General features: G+C 45.8%; 1 protein-coding gene across 2 annotated transcripts in view; it reads left to right on the top strand.

The window, feature by feature from the left end:
* Positions 1–18,587, top strand: part of LOC120028005 (partitioning defective 3 homolog) — a 577,327-nt gene that overhangs the window by 541,627 nt on the left and 17,113 nt on the right. For both annotated transcript variants that reach the window (XM_038973116.1, XM_038973117.1), the window contains one exon: positions 15,735–15,855. In XM_038973116.1, the coding sequence (XP_038829044.1) occupies positions 15,735–15,855 (121 nt within the window). The remainder of the gene's footprint in view (positions 1–15,734; positions 15,856–18,587) is intronic.

Here is an 18,587-nt window from a genome sequence, read left to right as displayed (position 1 = left end):
ACACACACACACACACACACACACACACACGCGCCCCCTCCCCCAGGCGTTCCAAGCATCCAGACTTGCCGCTAGATCCTCTCGGCTCCTTATTGTCTAAGTGCTGATGGTTGCCTAGCCAACCTTCCGGAAACTTCTCCTTCTGTCTCTAGTGTGCTGCTGTTGAGTGGTATTTACCACAACCTGCGATGGTGGTGACTTTTCATTTCACCATCTTAAAGGGATACTTCGGGATTTTGGCAGAGGCCCTTTAATCTACTCCCCCAGAGTCAGATGAAATTGTGGATAACATTTTTATGTCTGTATCCAGTATAATGGAAGTTATAAGTAGTTTCGCAAGCTAATGCTAACTAGCGTTAGCGCAATGACTAACCTATACACTCTGTCACGTTCTGACCCTAGTTATTGTGTTTATCCTTTGTTTTTTGGTCAGGACGTGAGCTGGGTGGGCATTCTATGTGTTGTGTTTCTATGTTGGGTTTAATGTGTTGCCTGATATGGTTCTCAATTAGAGGCAGGTGTTTGACGTTTCCTCTGATTGAGAACCATATTAAGGTAGGCTGTTCTCACTGTTTGTTTGTGGGTGATTGTCTTCCGTGTCTGTATGTATGTTCGTACCACACGGGACTGTAGCGTTGGTTTGTAGTCTGTACCTGTTCGTGCGTTCTTCGTGTATTTGTAAGTTCTCATGTTTTAGGTCAGTCTACGTCGTTTATTTGTTTTGTAGTTTGTTAAAGAGTTTTCGTGTTTCGTCGTTCTGTTAATAAATATTCATTATGTCTTCACAACCCGCTGCATTTTGGTCTGATCCCTACTCCTCCTCTTCAGACGAAGAGGAGGAGAGAAACCGTTACAGAATCACCCACCCACAAAGGATCAAGCAGCGGGGAAAAGGGCAGCGACAGCAACAGCAGAAATCCCAGGACTCCTGGACATGGGAGGAGATTTTGAACGGAGAAGGACCCTGGGCACAGGCTGGGGAGTATCGCCGCCCCAAAGCTGAGCTGGAGGAAGCGAAAGCTGAGCGGCGGCGATATGAGGAGGCAGCAAGGCAGCGCGACAGGTACGAGAGGCAGCCCCATAATTTTTTGGGGGGGGGGCTAGAGAGGAGTGTGGCTAAGCCAGGTAGCAGACCTGAGCGCACTCCTCGTGCTTATTATAAGCAACGCGTCACTGGTCAGGCACCGTGTTATGCGGTTAAGCGCACGGTGTCGCCAGTGCGTGCCCATAGCCCGGTGCGCTATAGGGCAGCCCCCCGAAAGTGTCATGTGAGTGTGGGCATCCAGCCAGGACGTATTGTGCCTGCTCAGCGCGTCTGGTCTCCGGTACGCAGTTTCGGTCCAGGGTATCCTGCGCCGGCTCTGCGTGCTGTGTCTCCGGGGCGCTGGGAGGGTGCAGTGCGTCCTATGCCTACGCTTCGCTCGTAACGGGCAAATGTGGGAGTGGAGCCTAAGGGAGAGGTGCGCGTAGTAGGCACTAGATCTCCAGTGCTCATCCACAGCCCGGTTCAACCTGTGCCTGCACTCTGGAGGGTACGGGCTGGAGTAGTACTCCAGCCTGGGGGAGTGGTGCCAAGGCTGCGCACCAGAGCTCCAGTGCTCCCTCACGGCCCGGTCCTTCAGGTGCCTCTTAACATCAAGCCTCCTGTAGGTCTCTCCAGCCTGGTGGGTCCTGTGGCAGCCCCACGCACCAGGCTGTCTCTCCGTCTCCTCCCTACAGGTGTGCCCGTCTGCCCAGAGCCGCCTGCACTGCCAGTCTGCTCAGAACTGCCCGTCTGTCCCGAGCCGTCAGAGCTGCCCGTCTGTCCAGAGCAGTCAGAGCTGCCCGTCTGTCCCGAGCCGTCAGAGCTGCCCGTCTGTCCCGAGCCGTCAGAGCTGCCCGTCTGTCCCGAGCCGTCAGAGCTGCCCGTCTGTCCCGAGCCGTCAGAGCTGCCCGTCTGTCCCGAGCCGTCAGAGCTGCCCGTCTGTTCCGAGCCGTCAGAGCTGCCCGTCTGTTCCGAGCCGTCAGAGCTGCCCGTCTCTTCCGAGCCGTCAGAGCTGCCCGTCTCTTCCGAGCCGTCAGAGCTGCCCGTCTGTCCCGAGCCGTCAGAGCCGTCCGCCAGACAGGAGCAGCCAGAGCCGTCCGCCAGACAGGAGCAGCCAGAGCCGTCCGCCAGACAGGAGCAGCCAGAGCCGTCCGCCAGACAGGAGCAGCCAGAGCCTTCCGCCAGACAGGAGCAGCCAGGGCCTTCCGCCAGACAGGGCAGCCAGAGCCTTCCGCCAGACAGGAGCAGCCAAGGCCTTCCTCCAGACAGGAGCAGCCAGAGCCTTCCGCCAGACAGGAGCAGCCAGAGCCGCCAGCCAGCCATGAGCAGCCAGAGCCAGCCAGCCAGGATCCGCCAGAGCCAGCCAGCCAGGATCCGCCAGAGCCAGCCAGCCAGGATCCGCCAGAGCCAGCCAGCCAGGATCCGCCAGAGCCAGCCAGCCAGGATCCGCCAGAGCCAGCCAGTCCGGAGCGGTCCCTCAGTCCGGGGCTGCCCCTAAGTCCAGCGGGACCCATGTCTAGGGTTCCCAGTCCAAGGTCGGTGGCGAGGGTCGCCACCTTGAGGAGGCCACAGAAGCGGACAAAGACAAGGGTGAAGTGGGGTCCACGTCCTGCGCCAGAGCCGCCGCCGCGGACAGATGCCCACCCAGACCCTCCCCTATAGGTTTAGGTGGTGCGGTCGCAGTCCGCACCTTTGGGGGGGGGGGGGGTACTGTCACGTTCTGACCCTAGTTATTGTGTTTATCCTTTGTTTTTTGGTCAGGACGTGAGCTGGGTGGGCATTCTATGTGTTGTGTTTCTATGTTGGGTTTAATGTGTTGCCTGATATGGTTCTCAATTAGAGGCAGGTGTTTGACGTTTCCTCTGATTGAGAACCATATTAAGGTAGGCTGTTCTCACTGTTTGTTTGTGGGTGATTGTCTTCCGTGTCTGTATGTATGTTCGTACCACACGGGACTGTAGCGTTGGTTTGTAGTCTGTACCTGTTCGTGCGTTCTTCGTGTATTTGTAAGTTCTCATGTTTTAGGTCAGTCTACGTCGTTTATTTGTTTTGTAGTTTGTTAAAGAGTTTTCGTGTTTCGTCGTTCTGTTAATAAATATTCATTATGTCTTCACAACCCGCTGCATTTTGGTCTGATCCCTACTCCTCCTCTTCAGACGAAGAGGAGGAGAGAAACCGTTACACACTCTTAAAAATAATGGCGCAAGTTGGAACCAAATACGATTCTTGAGAGCAATGCCATAGGAGAAGCATTTTGGTTCAACTCTGGTTATTAACACCAACACAGGTGTTCTTTTACACCACTGAGTGTTAATTTAACTCTTTATCGTGTCAATTTAACTCTTGACTCAACACTAGAAATGTTACACTGAAAAATCTACACTATATAACACTGGCAAAGTAGCTGTATGCTATGAAAGGGACACATCTGCAGGCTTCCATACATTTCAAGAACCCTTTAGAATTCTGAAGAACCGTAGATGCCACGCCAAGAACCCCACACTTAACTCAAAGGGTCTTTATCGGGTAAGAGTTCTCCAAGGAACCGAGCTGAAGAAGAACCGTTTAAGAACATTTCTGTTTTTCAGTCCTTAGATCAGGTATTTGGGTAGTCATCTCTATAAAGCAGTTTAATAGCGTCTGGTGTTATACAGAAGGCCTAAGCAGCTTATATATGCTCACTTTTCCCTGTAGCCTTTAGAGTGTCAGGTTAGCTGATATCTCATAAAACCAGTCTTGAAAGCCTGATGGCCTCATAAAAACTGAGCTGAGGCCTTTTTAGGTGAACACATCACCCTGAAACCTTCACACCTTATGTATTTACCACTGTATCTCTCCTGACCCCATATTGGAAGCATTTATTAGATGCCCTTACTACCACACCACATATAGCTATTATATATCAAGATCATATATTTCATCAGACAGATACAGTCATGACTCGTGTGTGTGTGTGTGTGTGTGTGTGTGTGTGTGTGTGTGTGTGTGTGTGTGTGTGTGTGTGTGTGTGTGTGTGTGTGTGTGTGTGTGTGTGTGTGTGTGTGTGTGTGTGTGTGTGTGTGTGTGTGGGCACGTGTGTGTGGGCACGTGTGTGTGTGGGCACGTGTGTGTGTGTGTGTGGGCACGTGTGTGTGTGTGCATGCAGACCCTCTGATTCTTTGTGTGATTAGTACGTCCTAATCATTTGCATGCAGAGAGAGAGAGAGAGCTGTGTCTCAAAGCCGAGAAAGCGTCAGCAGAGAGCCCAGCTCTGAGCTCTGAGCCCTGCATATGGTGCTGTGAATACATTACACACTCCTGACGCGGTCTCATCTATTCTCTCAGAGTTAGGGTGCCTCACGATCAATAGTGCTGGATTACAGTGCTTAACATCAAAGTTCATCTTTCTCTTTCTAGAGGACTCAGCTGTCAGTCATGGGCTCTAGTCTACTCTATACTCTCTACATGACTCACTTCTTTTGCCAGTGAAATAAAGTTCAAGAAAAGTTGCCGGTGTTGGCTGTTCAGAAAGTTATCTTGTATGAAGCAATGCCATCCATTTTAATTTCTTGCTTTGATTTGCAATGCTTTTCGGACGCACTCTGTACTCGTAAGGTGGCATAATCGTCTTTCCCAACAACAATTCGAATATGCAATTTCGGTCTAAGAATAGCTACGTTTCTTTTTAGATCCATGGCATTTTCATTTAACACACATGATTTCATTCAACACACATGATTTCATTTAACACACATGATTTCATTTAACACATGATTTCTTTGTTTTCAGAGAACTCTGCTGTCAAATAGATTCTAATTTAGTTACAGTGTACTGTATTGATATAGACATACTGAAATGAATGTGGTTAAAGATCCAGGATCCTAACATATTGCACAAATTGGATTTGGATCATATCACACGAATTGCTCAATTCAACATATCACACAAAATGGATGACGTTGTACACAAAAAACGGGGACCCGTTATGGCTCGTGAGCACCACTTTAAAAACTACTGGCTGAAATGATACAAAGGTTTGAGAGTGTATCTTAAACTAACTGAATTACAACGAATGCATTTTCTTAGAACATATACAAATGCTGTTGACTTTGAGTAGTATGTTGTGCACCACTTACTGATCTCAGACCAGTTGATTACTGAACCTTCATTGTCATGCTTCAGAGAAATTCTCACCTTTTTTTCATATAGGATATACTTACTGTGCCTTGAGGTTAGCGTTATATCACCAACTGTAACAGAACAAGGCCTTTCATAGTTTCTCTGAAACTTTTTTGTGAGAGAGAAGCTTCTACATCAAATGGACAGTGAAGTGAATGTAGCTCTACATGTCCTTTAGGCTGAATCAGTGGTGATGTTATGAGATGTTGGCAGGGTGAGTTAAATAATTGATCAAGATCCGGACTGGATCTGCTGAATGTCTTATTCTTTTACCGGAACGGTCTGGCTGACATTCTGGAACTGTGTCAAGGTCTCATTTAGCCTTCTGTATTACTTGTATCTTGAATGTATTCTGTGCACAATTATGCAACGGGTGGGTCTAATCGTGAATGCTGATTGGTTAAAACCGCGTTCCAGCCGGTGTCTGTTCCACAAGTTACCACCGGCTATAATATTAAAATGTCTATTTACTCTGTTCTATCTGACTGCGCAATCCACTGTCTCATCATCCCAGCCAAGCAATTTATAAACTCTCCACTATAAAAAGCATCTAGACTTTATCTCACATTTATTTCAGACTAACGTTTGTTTTCAACAGTGGAGATTTGTATAAAGTGCAAGTGCTGGTTAAGTGTTTATTTTTATATTTGGGGGGGGGGGGGGGGGGGGCGTCGAGGTGAGGAGGAGGATTGTTTAAAAGGTAATGTTTCAGATCTTTTCAGAAGATGGGCAGGGACTGTTGTCCTAGCTTCAGGGGGAAGCTGGTTCCACCATTGGGGTGCCAGGACAGAGAAAAGCTTGGAGCTGCCCTCCCGTAGGGGTGGGAGGGCCAAGAGACCTGCGCTGGCAGAATGGAGGGCTCGGGTTGGAGTGTAGGGTTTGAGCATAGCCTGAAGGTAGGAAGGGGCTGTTCCTCTTTCTATTCCATAGGTAAGCACCATGGTCTTGTAGTGGATGGATGCCAGTGGAGTGTGCGGAGGAGCGCGGTGACATTAGAGAACTTGGGAAGGTTGAAAACCAGGCTGGCTGCTGCGTTCTGGATAAGTTGCTGGGGTTTGATGGCACAAGCGGGGAACCCAGCCAACAGCGAGTTGTAGTAGTCCAGATGGGAGAGGAAAAGTGCCTGGATTAGGACCTGTGGCGTTTCCTGTGTGAGGTAGGGTCGTACTCTACGGATGTTGTAGAGCATGAACCTGCAGGAGCGGGTCACTGCTTTGATGTTTGCAGAGAACGACAGGGTGTTGTCCAGAGTCACGCCAAGGTTCTTTGCACCCATCCGACATTGTGGAGTTGTCAACCGTGATGAAGAGGTCTTTAAAATTATTGCAGCTAGTTTGCGGTCTTTCCAGCTTCTATTTGAAGTGATTGTGTTAGCTGTGTTGTTGGCTAGCTCCTCTGAACAACACTGTCCTGACAAGTAAGCACATTTTCTATGCCAGGCGAAATCACGCCTCATTACCTCATTGTTATGGTTGTATCCAGATAAATGTCACTAGAAAACAGCTTAAACAAATGCAAATGCAGTTCTGGATGCACTTTTTGACTTGTCTGTAAGTTACCCGTAGTTGGCTAGCTAGCAAGCAATGGATAAGAACATTGCCAGCCAGTATAGCAATGGAACATATAGAACGAACGACTGGGTCGCCTCTATAGATACAGAACAAAAAGACTGAATGACTGGGTCGCGTCTACCGATAGAACGAAAGACCAACCATCTTGGGTAATATGAAATAGAAAATGAAATAGTACGCTTAAGTGATAATGCCCTTGAAGCCGGTGTTTGGAGGATATAATTATTGGCACGGTTTGCCGGCCATCGACTTCGTCTCGGGCCTAGCAACACCCGTGCCAATATCCTCCAAACACCGGCTTCGAGGGCATTATCACTTAAGCGTTGCATATCCTCTTGCTATAAGAGGTGACGCCTGTTCTCTTTCTGCAGGGATATTTTTATTGTTCAGTCACTTTGGTAGGGGCAGCTGCCACAAAGGACACACACTTGGAGACAAAAGCTGTTTCTGTTCTGTTCTGTCTTATTCCCTTTACAAGTAACACAGGGATTTACAACATGCCAGTGTGACAGGTGGACATTGCACAGAGGGCGTAGGAAATGTTCTCATCCCAACAAGACAGCTGTAACTCTGTTTCCCTCGTATGCTTTCACAGGCTGACAGTCCCCCTTCAGAGAGAAAGAGAGAGTGTGTATTAGAGAGAGAGAAAGGGATTGACTAAAATAAAGAAAGGGTTATTTTTTTACGATGTGTGTCATGGGGACAGCCCTAGTCCTGATGAAAGTGGGCAGGGGGGAGAAACAGAAGGGTACTGGTCCATATGTGCCTTTTGATTGTGTGTGGGTGCACTGTGCAGGTGCATAGGCCTACGTCTCTGCGAGGGTCTTGGGGTGACTGTGCTCTCCCTGATCCCCCGTTTCTTTCCTTTATCCCTATCTGCTCTTTATTATTGATGAGGGCCCTCCAGCTCTCCACCGGGTCCCCCATGGCGAGGTGTTTCTTCTGGCCTCACAATAGGACCCGAGCCCAGGCACATGCACACAGGGGGCGCTGAGCCTCACCCCCCCACCCTCACCCCCTTTCAAATGACCCCACTCCCTATCATACCCTCTTACCCTCGCTAATCAGACCGCCACGCTCCCTAGTCACGCTGCTGGTCCATGCAGGCACTTTTGTGGGCGGCCTGTTAGGTCCCTCTCCACATGGGCTATACAGGCTACTGTGTAGCCCAAAGGGGTGATAAGCCCCCTACCACCAACCAGCCCTCACCCATAGCAGACAGCCCCACACCCAACACACACCCCCCACCCTGCCATCGCCCTTAGTAGGACCAAATGGAACCCTATTCCCTAGGTAGTGCACTACTTTTGACAAGAACCTTATCGGCCCGGGTTTAAAGTAGTGCACTAAATAGGGAATAGGCTGTGATTTGGGACGTAGCCTAGGACTGATATAGGAATAGTTCTCAGCAGGAGTGGGGTAGGGTGCAGAGGGCTGCGAACTGTGTCGGCACATCGGTGACATTGGTACATAGATGAAGTCACTGTTTCACAAATCCAGGGTATTATCGCCTGTAATAACCCTTTGTCTGTCCAGGCAGGTTGCAGCTGTTACTCACTGGCCTGGATGAGCTGCTGAGCTGGGCTGGGGAAGCAAGAGGCCAACACACTGGCTGATATTCATAGAGAGAGAGATGGAGGGGAGAGAAAGTTGGAGGGGAAAGAGAGAGAGAGTTGGAGGGTAGAGAGAGAGAGTTGGAGGGAAGGAGCGAGAGAGAGAGGAATAGATTGAATAGCGGGAGGTACAGAGAGAGCATGTGTGATAGTCATACAGGGTCAGTCACATGAAATTTGATTGCCGCCAAACTCCGACAGATCGGCTGATATGCATTGATTTCCTTTGAAGAGTATAAAAAGGAAAAATGGAAAAATGTCTCTGAAATGACCAGCAGTTATGCTACTGATTTAATCTTTCCTTCCATGTCTCTGTAGATCTGTCGTCTAACCAAAGCCTGCCCCGTCTTCACAACCAATACAGCTGCTTTGAAAATAAATGAAAGTCTGCAGGGATGTGGAATAAATATGAGTTAAGCTTTGGATTGATGCAATATGGCTGAAGGCTAATGCAAGTCTCTGTTGTATATAGATATTGAGGTCTGTGCCAGAAATCAGATCAGTCTGATATTATAGATAGATGTTCAATAGTACCGAGGATCAGATAAGGAATAACAGCCTCTGTGATTTAAAGTCATATTATAGATAGCCCTAGAACCAACAGTTTAGTATATTTTTAAAGTGTTGAATCTCCGGGCGGTTCCTTATCAAACAGGCATCTTTCAGGACTTCTACAGTACTACGCCAGTCCAATTTAGGACCCAATAGGACCCTTGGGAGTGTTACACCAGAGATGGAAGAGGAAGCAAGATACCCCACTCGCTGTTTTTTGCAGGTTCAATGAAAGCCAATATTTATTTTCGGTAATACCAATTACCCCACCGAAGACATTCTTTAAAAAAGTATACTCGGTCATAACAGACTTTATATGAGCAAATGAATAGAATAGAAAGGAACGTTTTACGTCTTCCCAAGTCGGAGGGTGGTTTTAACCTTCGAGACTTGGAGTTGTATCAACTCGCTGCCCAATACTTTTACTTGAGGCATATAGTTAAATGCAGTAAAGAGGAACCTTTATTGAAGATGCACATGCTCATCCCCAGAATCTTTTTACCTGTCTATTTTCAAAGGAGACAGCTAAGAGCATGAACAACTTCCTAGTTATCAGTCACCGGTAATCCAGTCACCGGTGCATCAAGCTAAGTAACATAATACAAAAATACCCAGCAAAATCCGTCAGTTTAAGCTAGAGATATTTGTTTTTTTGTTGCATTGGATGCGTCTCAATCCACCGCATCCGCCGATCTTGCACTTCCGCATCTGCGTTGAAAGGTGGCAGAGCTGTTTTTCGTCAGATCATGAGACTTCACGAAAATGTCTAATCTTAATTTATCCACCATCTTTGATCCTAACACTGGCAGGGGTTTATGGGAAGATTGCATCCAACCTAAACCTACCATTATATTATGTCCGTCTGGCAACTGACAAATCCCTCCAGATCAAAGGATTACTGTTACACGGCTAGGCACCGTATAGGACTAACTTCAACATACCATAACATACCAAGCCTACAGTACATGACCTGTGTCTGTGGGTCACCTCATAGAGAAAGGCATCTGCCGGCATCTCTCTCCCTCTCTCTCCCTCTCACTCCCTCTCTCTCTCCCTCTCACTCCCTCTCTCTCTCCCCCTCTCTCGCTCTCTTTCTCGCTCTCTGTCTCTCTCGTTCTCTCTGTGCATATGCTTAAAGAGGAACCCACAAAGCTGTTTTATCCCATGCAGTGTAATAACTACTCTGTTGTGACTCTATCTATCCATGTCTGTCTGTGTTTTGCTACTCGTGTGTGATAACAGTGGTCTCTTTCGTATGTGCATATTCCCAAATACATACTTTTTCTGCTGAGAAACTGCTTTCGCTGGGCGGTAAAGTATGCAGCAGAGTGGCTTTATTGAACAGCAAGAAAGAGAGTGCGAGAGAGAGAAAGTGTGTGAGGAGTTGGTGTGTGTGCATGTCAACCTGCCTGCTCTCTTTTTTTAGATAGGGCTAAAGAGAGAGAGCTAGATACAGGCCTCACTGACCTTTCAGCTAAAGGAACACACAGACAGATGTTGAGTGAGTCTCATTGTACTGGAGTGAATGAGTCCGTAGGCAGGGTAAAGACTGTGCCATATGGATATTTAATTGATCTCCCCTGCTATTTCATTGGTGATTCACCAGTTGGTCTATTTTCCATTCATTCAATGGTAGAAGAACTGGGAAACAGATGGTGAGGAGTGACTATACCACGTCAAGTATTGAGTGAGAGACACGTATGCATGCACACACACACACACACACACACACACACACACACACACACACACACACACACACACACACACACACACACACACACACACACACACACACACACACACACACACACACACACACACACACACACACACATCCACATGAGGCATACAAGTTACAAAGCCTGCAACCTTTTCCACAATGCATAAACACAGGCCTTCTAGTAACCGTTCCCTCCATCCTTGCTCATTCATATTCCCCCAAACAGCTCTACCGTCCACCGGACACACATTCATCCTAATTGCCAGGACAGTCAACTGACGCAAATGGCTGGCAGGTTATTCTTTGTGAGAGCTCTTGTTTCATAGAAAGCCATTACAGACATTGGATACGTCCCAAATGACACCCTATTCCTTATTTAGTGCACCCATTGGTCTCTGGTCAAAAGTAGTGCACAATGTAGTGAATAGAGTACCATTTAGGATGCAGCCGTTGATTTATGCAGACAGAGGGTTATTTGTAAAGCGAGGACACCTGATGTGGATGGCAGCGAACAGCAGCGATCATGCTGACTAATTGACTGTGGAGGGGCTGAATCATTCAGAGACTGAGTCCCAGCCAATGGCTGAATCCATCTTCTTTCTGAGGAAAGGGCACGTGCATATACGCATATACCCACACACCCACCCACCCACCCACGCACTTGTTGGCTGCTGCTGTGGACATTAGCTAGCCTAGCCACTGATAACTGCCCCCCCCCCCCCCAGTACCAGGGATTAACCCTGCATTTTAATATCTTTGTACTAAAGATTCACATAGTGTCCTCCAAGAAACTTTGAACCATGGATGGTGGATATGAGGATGGTGGATGTGGGTGGGGGGTGAACAGGAGAAGCCCTTAAGATAATCTAGATAGTATATAGACCCTTTGAACTGCCTTGACAAATTCACCACTCATTCTATCCCTCCCATACTAACAGCAGCCTCCAATCCGTGCTTCCAATTTCCATTTCTCAACGCTTTGAAATGTATTAAAGTTACATACTGCCATTTTTTAATTTGCCTTTTGATCTTGTCTCAACTCTGCCCCGCTCCTCTCCCTCTTTTCCTCTTCCTCTCTCTCACCCCTCTCAGCCGACATGAAGTCAGTGATAATAAAGGGCCATAGTTCTCAATTTTCACTGAATTAACACTGGAGGTGGGGGAGGGAGGGGGGGGGGGGCCAGACTAAGTGAAGATGATGTTGTTGTGTAGGATGGTTTATGGCCCAGGTTGTGGCCCTGATGTGGGGTCCCCGCTTGCTCTCAGAGAAAGTAAGTAAGCATATTATATTGTCACGTTCTGACCTTAGTTCCTTTGTTATGTCTTTATTTTAGTTTGGTCAGGGTGTGAGTTGGGGTGGGCATTCTATGTTGTTTTTTCTATGTTTTGTTCTATTGTCCTTTTCTATGTGTTTGGCCTAGTATGGTTCTCAATCAGAGGCAGGTGTCAGTCGTTGTCTCTGATTGGGAGCCATATTTAGGTAGCCTGTTTTTCATTGTGTGTTGTGGGTGATTATTTTCTGTTCTGTGTTTTGTTTCACCGTACAGGAGTGTTCGTTTGTCGTTTTATTGTTTTTGTTCAGTGTTCATTATTCGTATTAAAACAATATGGACACTTACCACGCTGCGCATTGGTCCTCCTCTTCTTTCAACCACGACAAGCGTTACATATATGCAGAGTCAGTCAATGTCTGGAACCTTTTTTTATGTGGGGTATAGGAGGAATAACCTAAAAGCATAATGTGTGTTTGCATTTGCATATCAACCTCCCTTTCAGACTTGGGTTCAAATTGTATTTGTTTTTGATCAAATACTGTGAGCATTTGATTGAGCCTACCGGGAGTGCAAGAGGGGTGGGGTTTGCACTTGTAGAGACTATCCCTTTGGTTAAATTGCGCCAGGCAATCTCAGTCAAGCCCAGCTGAAGTATTTGGAATAAAACAAATACTAGTTGAACCCAGATCTACTACCTCCCACCATTTCCACCATTGAGAATATGTTATGCTTCCTCACATGCTACAGGCATGGATGGCAGCTAGCTACGCACGTCAACACCCAGATAATGTGTCCTCACAGGTTTTTACTGGAGCTAAATGGTGAAATTGATTTTGTTTGCAGATGTGTTTTTCCCTTCTTCACCGGTTTCGCGCTTTTAACCGTGTGTGTCTGACTGCAGCTGAGGCCCACTGTGTGACAGTAGCACCACAGGGACTGCCCGCCGTGGTTTGATTGTGTTGTTCCATCAGTAAACAGTCTGAGGAAAACGAACAGATAGAAGCATATGGAGCATAATGGAAGTGTTTAGACAGTCTTCAATACATGGAGGTTCTATACAAAGAAACAAACACCCTTTCATTGGCTATGTAGAATACACAGAAAATATATATTTTTTCTTAACTCTGTTTTGTCTAAGCTAGGTAACGATAATGTGTTACAGTGTTGATTATGCAGTAGCTACCGGTAGTTTGAAAAAACAAAATCCTAGTCATAACAGTAGTCAAATCTCACAAGTCAATTATATTGTAAATGTACTCCCCAGCAATTGCACGGATAACTTGCTAGTCTGCGTGAGGTAGAATTTGATTGGCAAATTGTATATGAAAATAATAAACTGTTTTGTAATTTAAATGAATCAGAAATGCAAAGTGTAGGCCTATCTTGTACTGGATAGAGAACGGGAAAGGAGGCCCTGTTAGCAGCAGTGTACCCCAGCCTAAAGACATTAAACCTCACCGGCCAATGATCCATTTTAATACCCATCATCCATACAGATGAACATAGTGTATGCTCACACCAGCATCCATATACATAAAACCGTGAGCATCAAATGGGGTATAACTAATACAATTGATTTTAATGGTTGTGTGGAACAACAGAGAGATTGAAAGCGTTTCCGCTTTCAAGCAAGACGGCTTGCTTGTACTGCAGCAGGGTGCATACATCCAATTCAATTCATCCTTTATGAGGTGCTATTTAGCTGTGTTTTAATGAAGGCTGATTGGCACTGCGTCCTAGTAGCCATTATCATCAGAAGGATGTGATTGCTGTAATCTGCAATTATGGGCCTAATTGTACTTCAGGATCCTCTGGGTTTAAATGAGCAATCAGGTCTTCTACTAGTGTACCACCTGTAATTGCCACCTTGGAGCAGAGTGGTGACGACAGCGTGACAGCTTGACAGCTACGGTGTCAAACCAACGTCCATCTTAAGTGCCCCTAGCTCCTCTTCTATAGTTTTTCTTCCTTGCCTCCCTTTCTTTTCCTTCTCTTATTCTGTCTCTTCCCTTGCTCTCCCTCTTTTCCCTCTCTCTCTCCCTCTCTCACTTTCCATCTGTTCCTTTTTCGCTGGTTCCCCCCCCCTTCCCCCACCCGTCTCCAACCCCTCACCCCCCCCCCCCCCCCCCCCCCCTCTCCTCCATGGAATGTATAAACCGGGCCCTATTATCAAGCTGGTTGTCTTATCATAATTATCCCTAGTGTCAGACCCTGTTGGTGGAGATAAAAGGAGAGGCTGATTAACTGAGGTAGAGTATTGATTCTTATTGACAGGTGGATTAACTGAGGGGAGAGTATTGATTTCTATTGACAGGCGGATTAACTGAGGGGAGAGTATTGATTCCTATTGACAGGCTGATTAACTGAGGGAGAGTATTGAGTCCTATTGACAGGCTGATTAACTGAGGGGAGAGTATTGATTCCTATTGACAGGCTGATTAACTGAGGGGAGAGTATTGATTCCTATTGACAGGCTGATTAACTGAGGGAGAGTATTGATTCCTATTGACAGGCTGATTAACTATAGGGGAGAGTATTGATTCCTATTGACAGGCTGATTAACTGAGGGGAGAGTATTGATTCCTATTGACAGGCTGATTAACTGAGGGGGTGTATTGATTGTTATTGACAAGCTGATTAACTGAGGGGAGAGTATTGATTCCTATTGACAGGCTGATTAACTGAGGGGAGAATATTGATTGTTATTGACAAGCTGATTAACTGAGGGGAGAGTATTGGTTCCTATTGACAGGCTGATTAACTGAGGGAGAGTATTGATTGTTATTGACAAGCTGATTAACTGAGGGGAGAGTATTGGTTCCTATTGACAGGCTGATTAACTGAGGGGAGAGTATTGATTGTTATTGACAAGCTGATTAACTGAGGGGAGAGTATTGATTCCTATTGACAGGCTGATTAACTGAGGGGAGAATATTGATTGTTATTGACAAGCTGATTAACTGAGGGGAGAGTATTGGTTCCTATTGACAGGCTGATTAACTGAGGGGAGAATATTGATTGTTATTGACAAGCTGATTAACTGAGGGGAGAGTATTGGTTCCTATTGACAGGCTGATTAACTGAGGGAGAGTATTGATTGTTATTGACAAGCTGATTAACTGAGGGGAGAGTATTGGTTCCTATTGACAGGCTGATTAACAGAGGGGAGAGTATTGGTTCCTATTGACAGGCTGATTAACAGAGGGGAGAGTATTGGTTCCTATTGACAGGCCAGTAATGAAAGCCAGTAATGAAAGGGATGCATACAAGTCTCTAACATCAGCACTGTTTAATGACGACACTACCCCATAAAGACCAATAATATAGGCTCTTCTCCCAGTCTAAAAGGAACATGGATCACTCACAATGGTTCACAAGGGACTTTTTCTTTATGCCAAATGTACTGTACAGTATGAATGGATGGGGGGTTTGACAAGATATTAGTTCATTTGTTCTGTATGGAACGCAATTTAGACAACACGTTTCATTCTAAAATGGTTGAAAATTATATTAATTGGGCCAGTAACCGAAAGGTCGCTGGTTTGAATACCCTAGCCGACAAGATGAGAAATCTGTTGATGTGCCCTTGAGCAAGGCACTTAACCCTAATTTGCTCCAGGGGTGCCGTACTACTATGGCTGAACCTGTAAAACAAGACATTACACTTGCACCTATACACATATGGATAATAATGATGTCTGTACAGTTCACCGTGTGACTCTTTGTGACACCATTGTAAAACATGATATAATGCTGTTACTGGTCCATGCTTATATTCCCCTTCTCCTCTTACTCTCTGTGTCCTCTTTGGTTCCGCAGCAACCGACTGGCGCCTAGTAACCATGACCGGATACGGCGTCTGAGGGTTGAGTTCCAGCAGGCCAGAGGAGAGGAGGACCCTGATGACCGACGGCGCACATACAGCTTCGAGCAGCCCTGGGTGAGTGTCTAACAACCTGCAGTACGGACCAGCGCATTAACCCCAACCACCAGCAAAACCCAACCCAGCTCAGTACTTCACGGACCTCCAAACTAACCTCAACCACCTAACCCAAACCAGCCAACAGCCTAACCTATCCCAACTCCCCAGTCCAACACTGCACGGACCTCCAAAATAACCCTAATTACCAGCCCAACCTAACCCAACACAACCCCTTCTTCTCTGCCTGCCTGCTTACCTACCTACCTGACTACCTGCCTGTCTGCCTACTCTGATGTAAACCTTACCAGGTTGACACTAGGACATGCTCATGCTCTACAATTTGAAAACTGATCCTGGACAACCTCAGTCATTTATTCTACTTAGGCGTCTCGTAACAGGCCTTTTACAGGACTTTACTTCTAATCCTCTGCTGTGACCTCAGACCTGGAAGTAATTACTAATTATTAAAGTTCCCATCTTTCTCAGATATTCATTACTTTTTAAAAATGACTCTACATTGGGAGGATGATGAAATGAAAGAAGATGAGTTGACAGTGACAGTGAATATTAAGAATGTTGAGACAAATTGAGAGAGATCTTAAAATTCCTTAATTTCAATCTCTTCAGAGTTAATTAAGAATACTTTTTAATTAGATTCAAAGGGACTTTTTTCCTTGTTTTTCCGCTCTTTGATTGATCTTATACTGCAGTGGGATTTATTTGGGTTTTAATTGGCTAAATGTAATCAACGTCATTCGTTTGGTAATTTAGGTGTATGCCTTTACTTGTATTTCTCCTGCTGTGTGTGAAAAAAGAACGGTTTCTATTTCTCCAATGTCAGTCACTGAAATGCATTAGTTCAATTTATTGCTGTGCCGATTCATAATAAGAAACCGTTATTCATGTTTGCCATCCTTGCCATTTACAAATCAAATGTTCTTCAACATTCAACATGTGAATGTGTTTCTTCATTTAGCTCTTACACTGATTACAATGATAAGAGCTCTTACAATGTTTCCTTTGTCCGTCAGTGGTTTACATCCAGCGGTTAAAGGTCATTCATTTTATCTTGATCTAACAACACAGAGTGTGCAAATGGCGCCCTATTCCTTATAGTGCAGTACTTTTGACAAGAGCCCTATGGGAGAAATGGAGGCCAAATAGAGATCCATGGGCCCTGGTCAAAAGTAGTGCAATGTAGAAGGAATATGGTGCTATTTGGGTTGCGGACAGAATAATATACCCTGTCAGATCCAGCATGGTGGGAACTGAGTCACCAGGTCAAAGGTCAAATAGCTGTGTATCTTTGCGATGTAATGGTTTGAGACAGACATAGTGGCTTGTGCTCCGACTTCCTGTGAAAAGATGACAGGCTAATCACCATTTGGAATAGAACCATTTCCTCAATTACGGGTCAGTGTATTGAACCCTGCTGGTTAAAATATTTGGCCTCCATTCTCCTCTCGTAGGGGCAACATTTCCCACCAGACATTTTCCGTCTTAACATCCCTAATTAGTGTTTAAAGTTGATTTGAGACCGAGCACTGCTATGACCATAGTGGCCATATATGCATTGGACTCGTTGTTCTACGCATTAAGTTGACCATTGTCTCTCCAGCAAGACAAGCCCGTGTGCATGCTCAGTTGTAACACCAGTCTCCTCACACATGCCAGAATGCCCATAGAGTATCCAAAGGGCCTCTATTTACCATAGCTTTACAATAGCTTAGCCATAATGCCCATAGAGTAGTCAAACGGCCTCTATTTACCATAGCTTTACAATAGCTTAGCCATAATGCCCATAGAGTAGTCAAACGGCCTCTATTTACCATAGCTTTACAATAGCTTAGCCATAATGCCCATAGAGTAGTCAAACGGCCTCTATTTACCATAGCTTTACAATAGCTTAGCCATAATGCCCATAGAGTAGTCAAACGGCCTCTATTTACCATAGCTTTACAATAGCTTAGCCATAATGCCCATGAAGTAGTTAAACGGCCTCTATTTACCATAGCTTTACAATAGCTTAGCCATAATGCCCATAGAGTAGTCTAACGGTCTCTATTTACCATAGCTTTACAATAGCTTAGCCATAATGCCCATGAAGTAGTTAAACGGCCTCTATTTACCATAGCTTTACAATAGCTTAGCCATAATGCCCATAGAGTAGTCAAACGGCCTCTATTTACCATAGCTTTACAATAGCTTAGCCATAATGCCCATAGAGTAGTTAAACGGCCTCTATTTACCATAGCTTTACAATAGCTTAGCCATAATGCCCATAGAGTAGTCTAACGGTCTCTATTTACCATAGCTTTACAATAGCTTATCTTTAGTGTTAAAAAAATAAGTCAAACGGTCTGTATTAATCATAGCTTAGCCGCAGTGTTTGCCTTATTGAATAATCAAAGCCATGTAGCTTTGTTTAATCGTTTCACATTGTCTTCATTGGTATGCGAAGCGAAGGAACATTTGACTATTTACGCAGATACTCAGTCTACATCCCAAACGGCACCCTATTCCCTATATAGTGTACTACTTTTGACCAGAGATAGTGTACTACTTTTGACCAGAGCTCTGGTCAAAGTAGGACATTATATAGGTAATAGGGTTCCATTTGGGATGTAGCCAGAGGCGTCTAAGGAAAAGAGGCCATGGAGAGCCTAATTGTTCCTGATTGTTTACACTGTTGAAAGTCTCCCACTGTTCCTCTGTAATAAGATATAGGCGGTCCCAGGAGTTACGGGGGC

This window comes from Salvelinus namaycush, chromosome 33, assembly GCF_016432855.1.
Source record: "Salvelinus namaycush isolate Seneca chromosome 33, SaNama_1.0, whole genome shotgun sequence".
In the NCBI taxonomy this organism is placed as follows: domain Eukaryota; kingdom Metazoa; phylum Chordata; class Actinopteri; order Salmoniformes; family Salmonidae; genus Salvelinus; species Salvelinus namaycush.
Note: the sequence above shows the minus strand (reverse complement) of the source record. Positions and strands in the feature narration are given on the sequence as shown.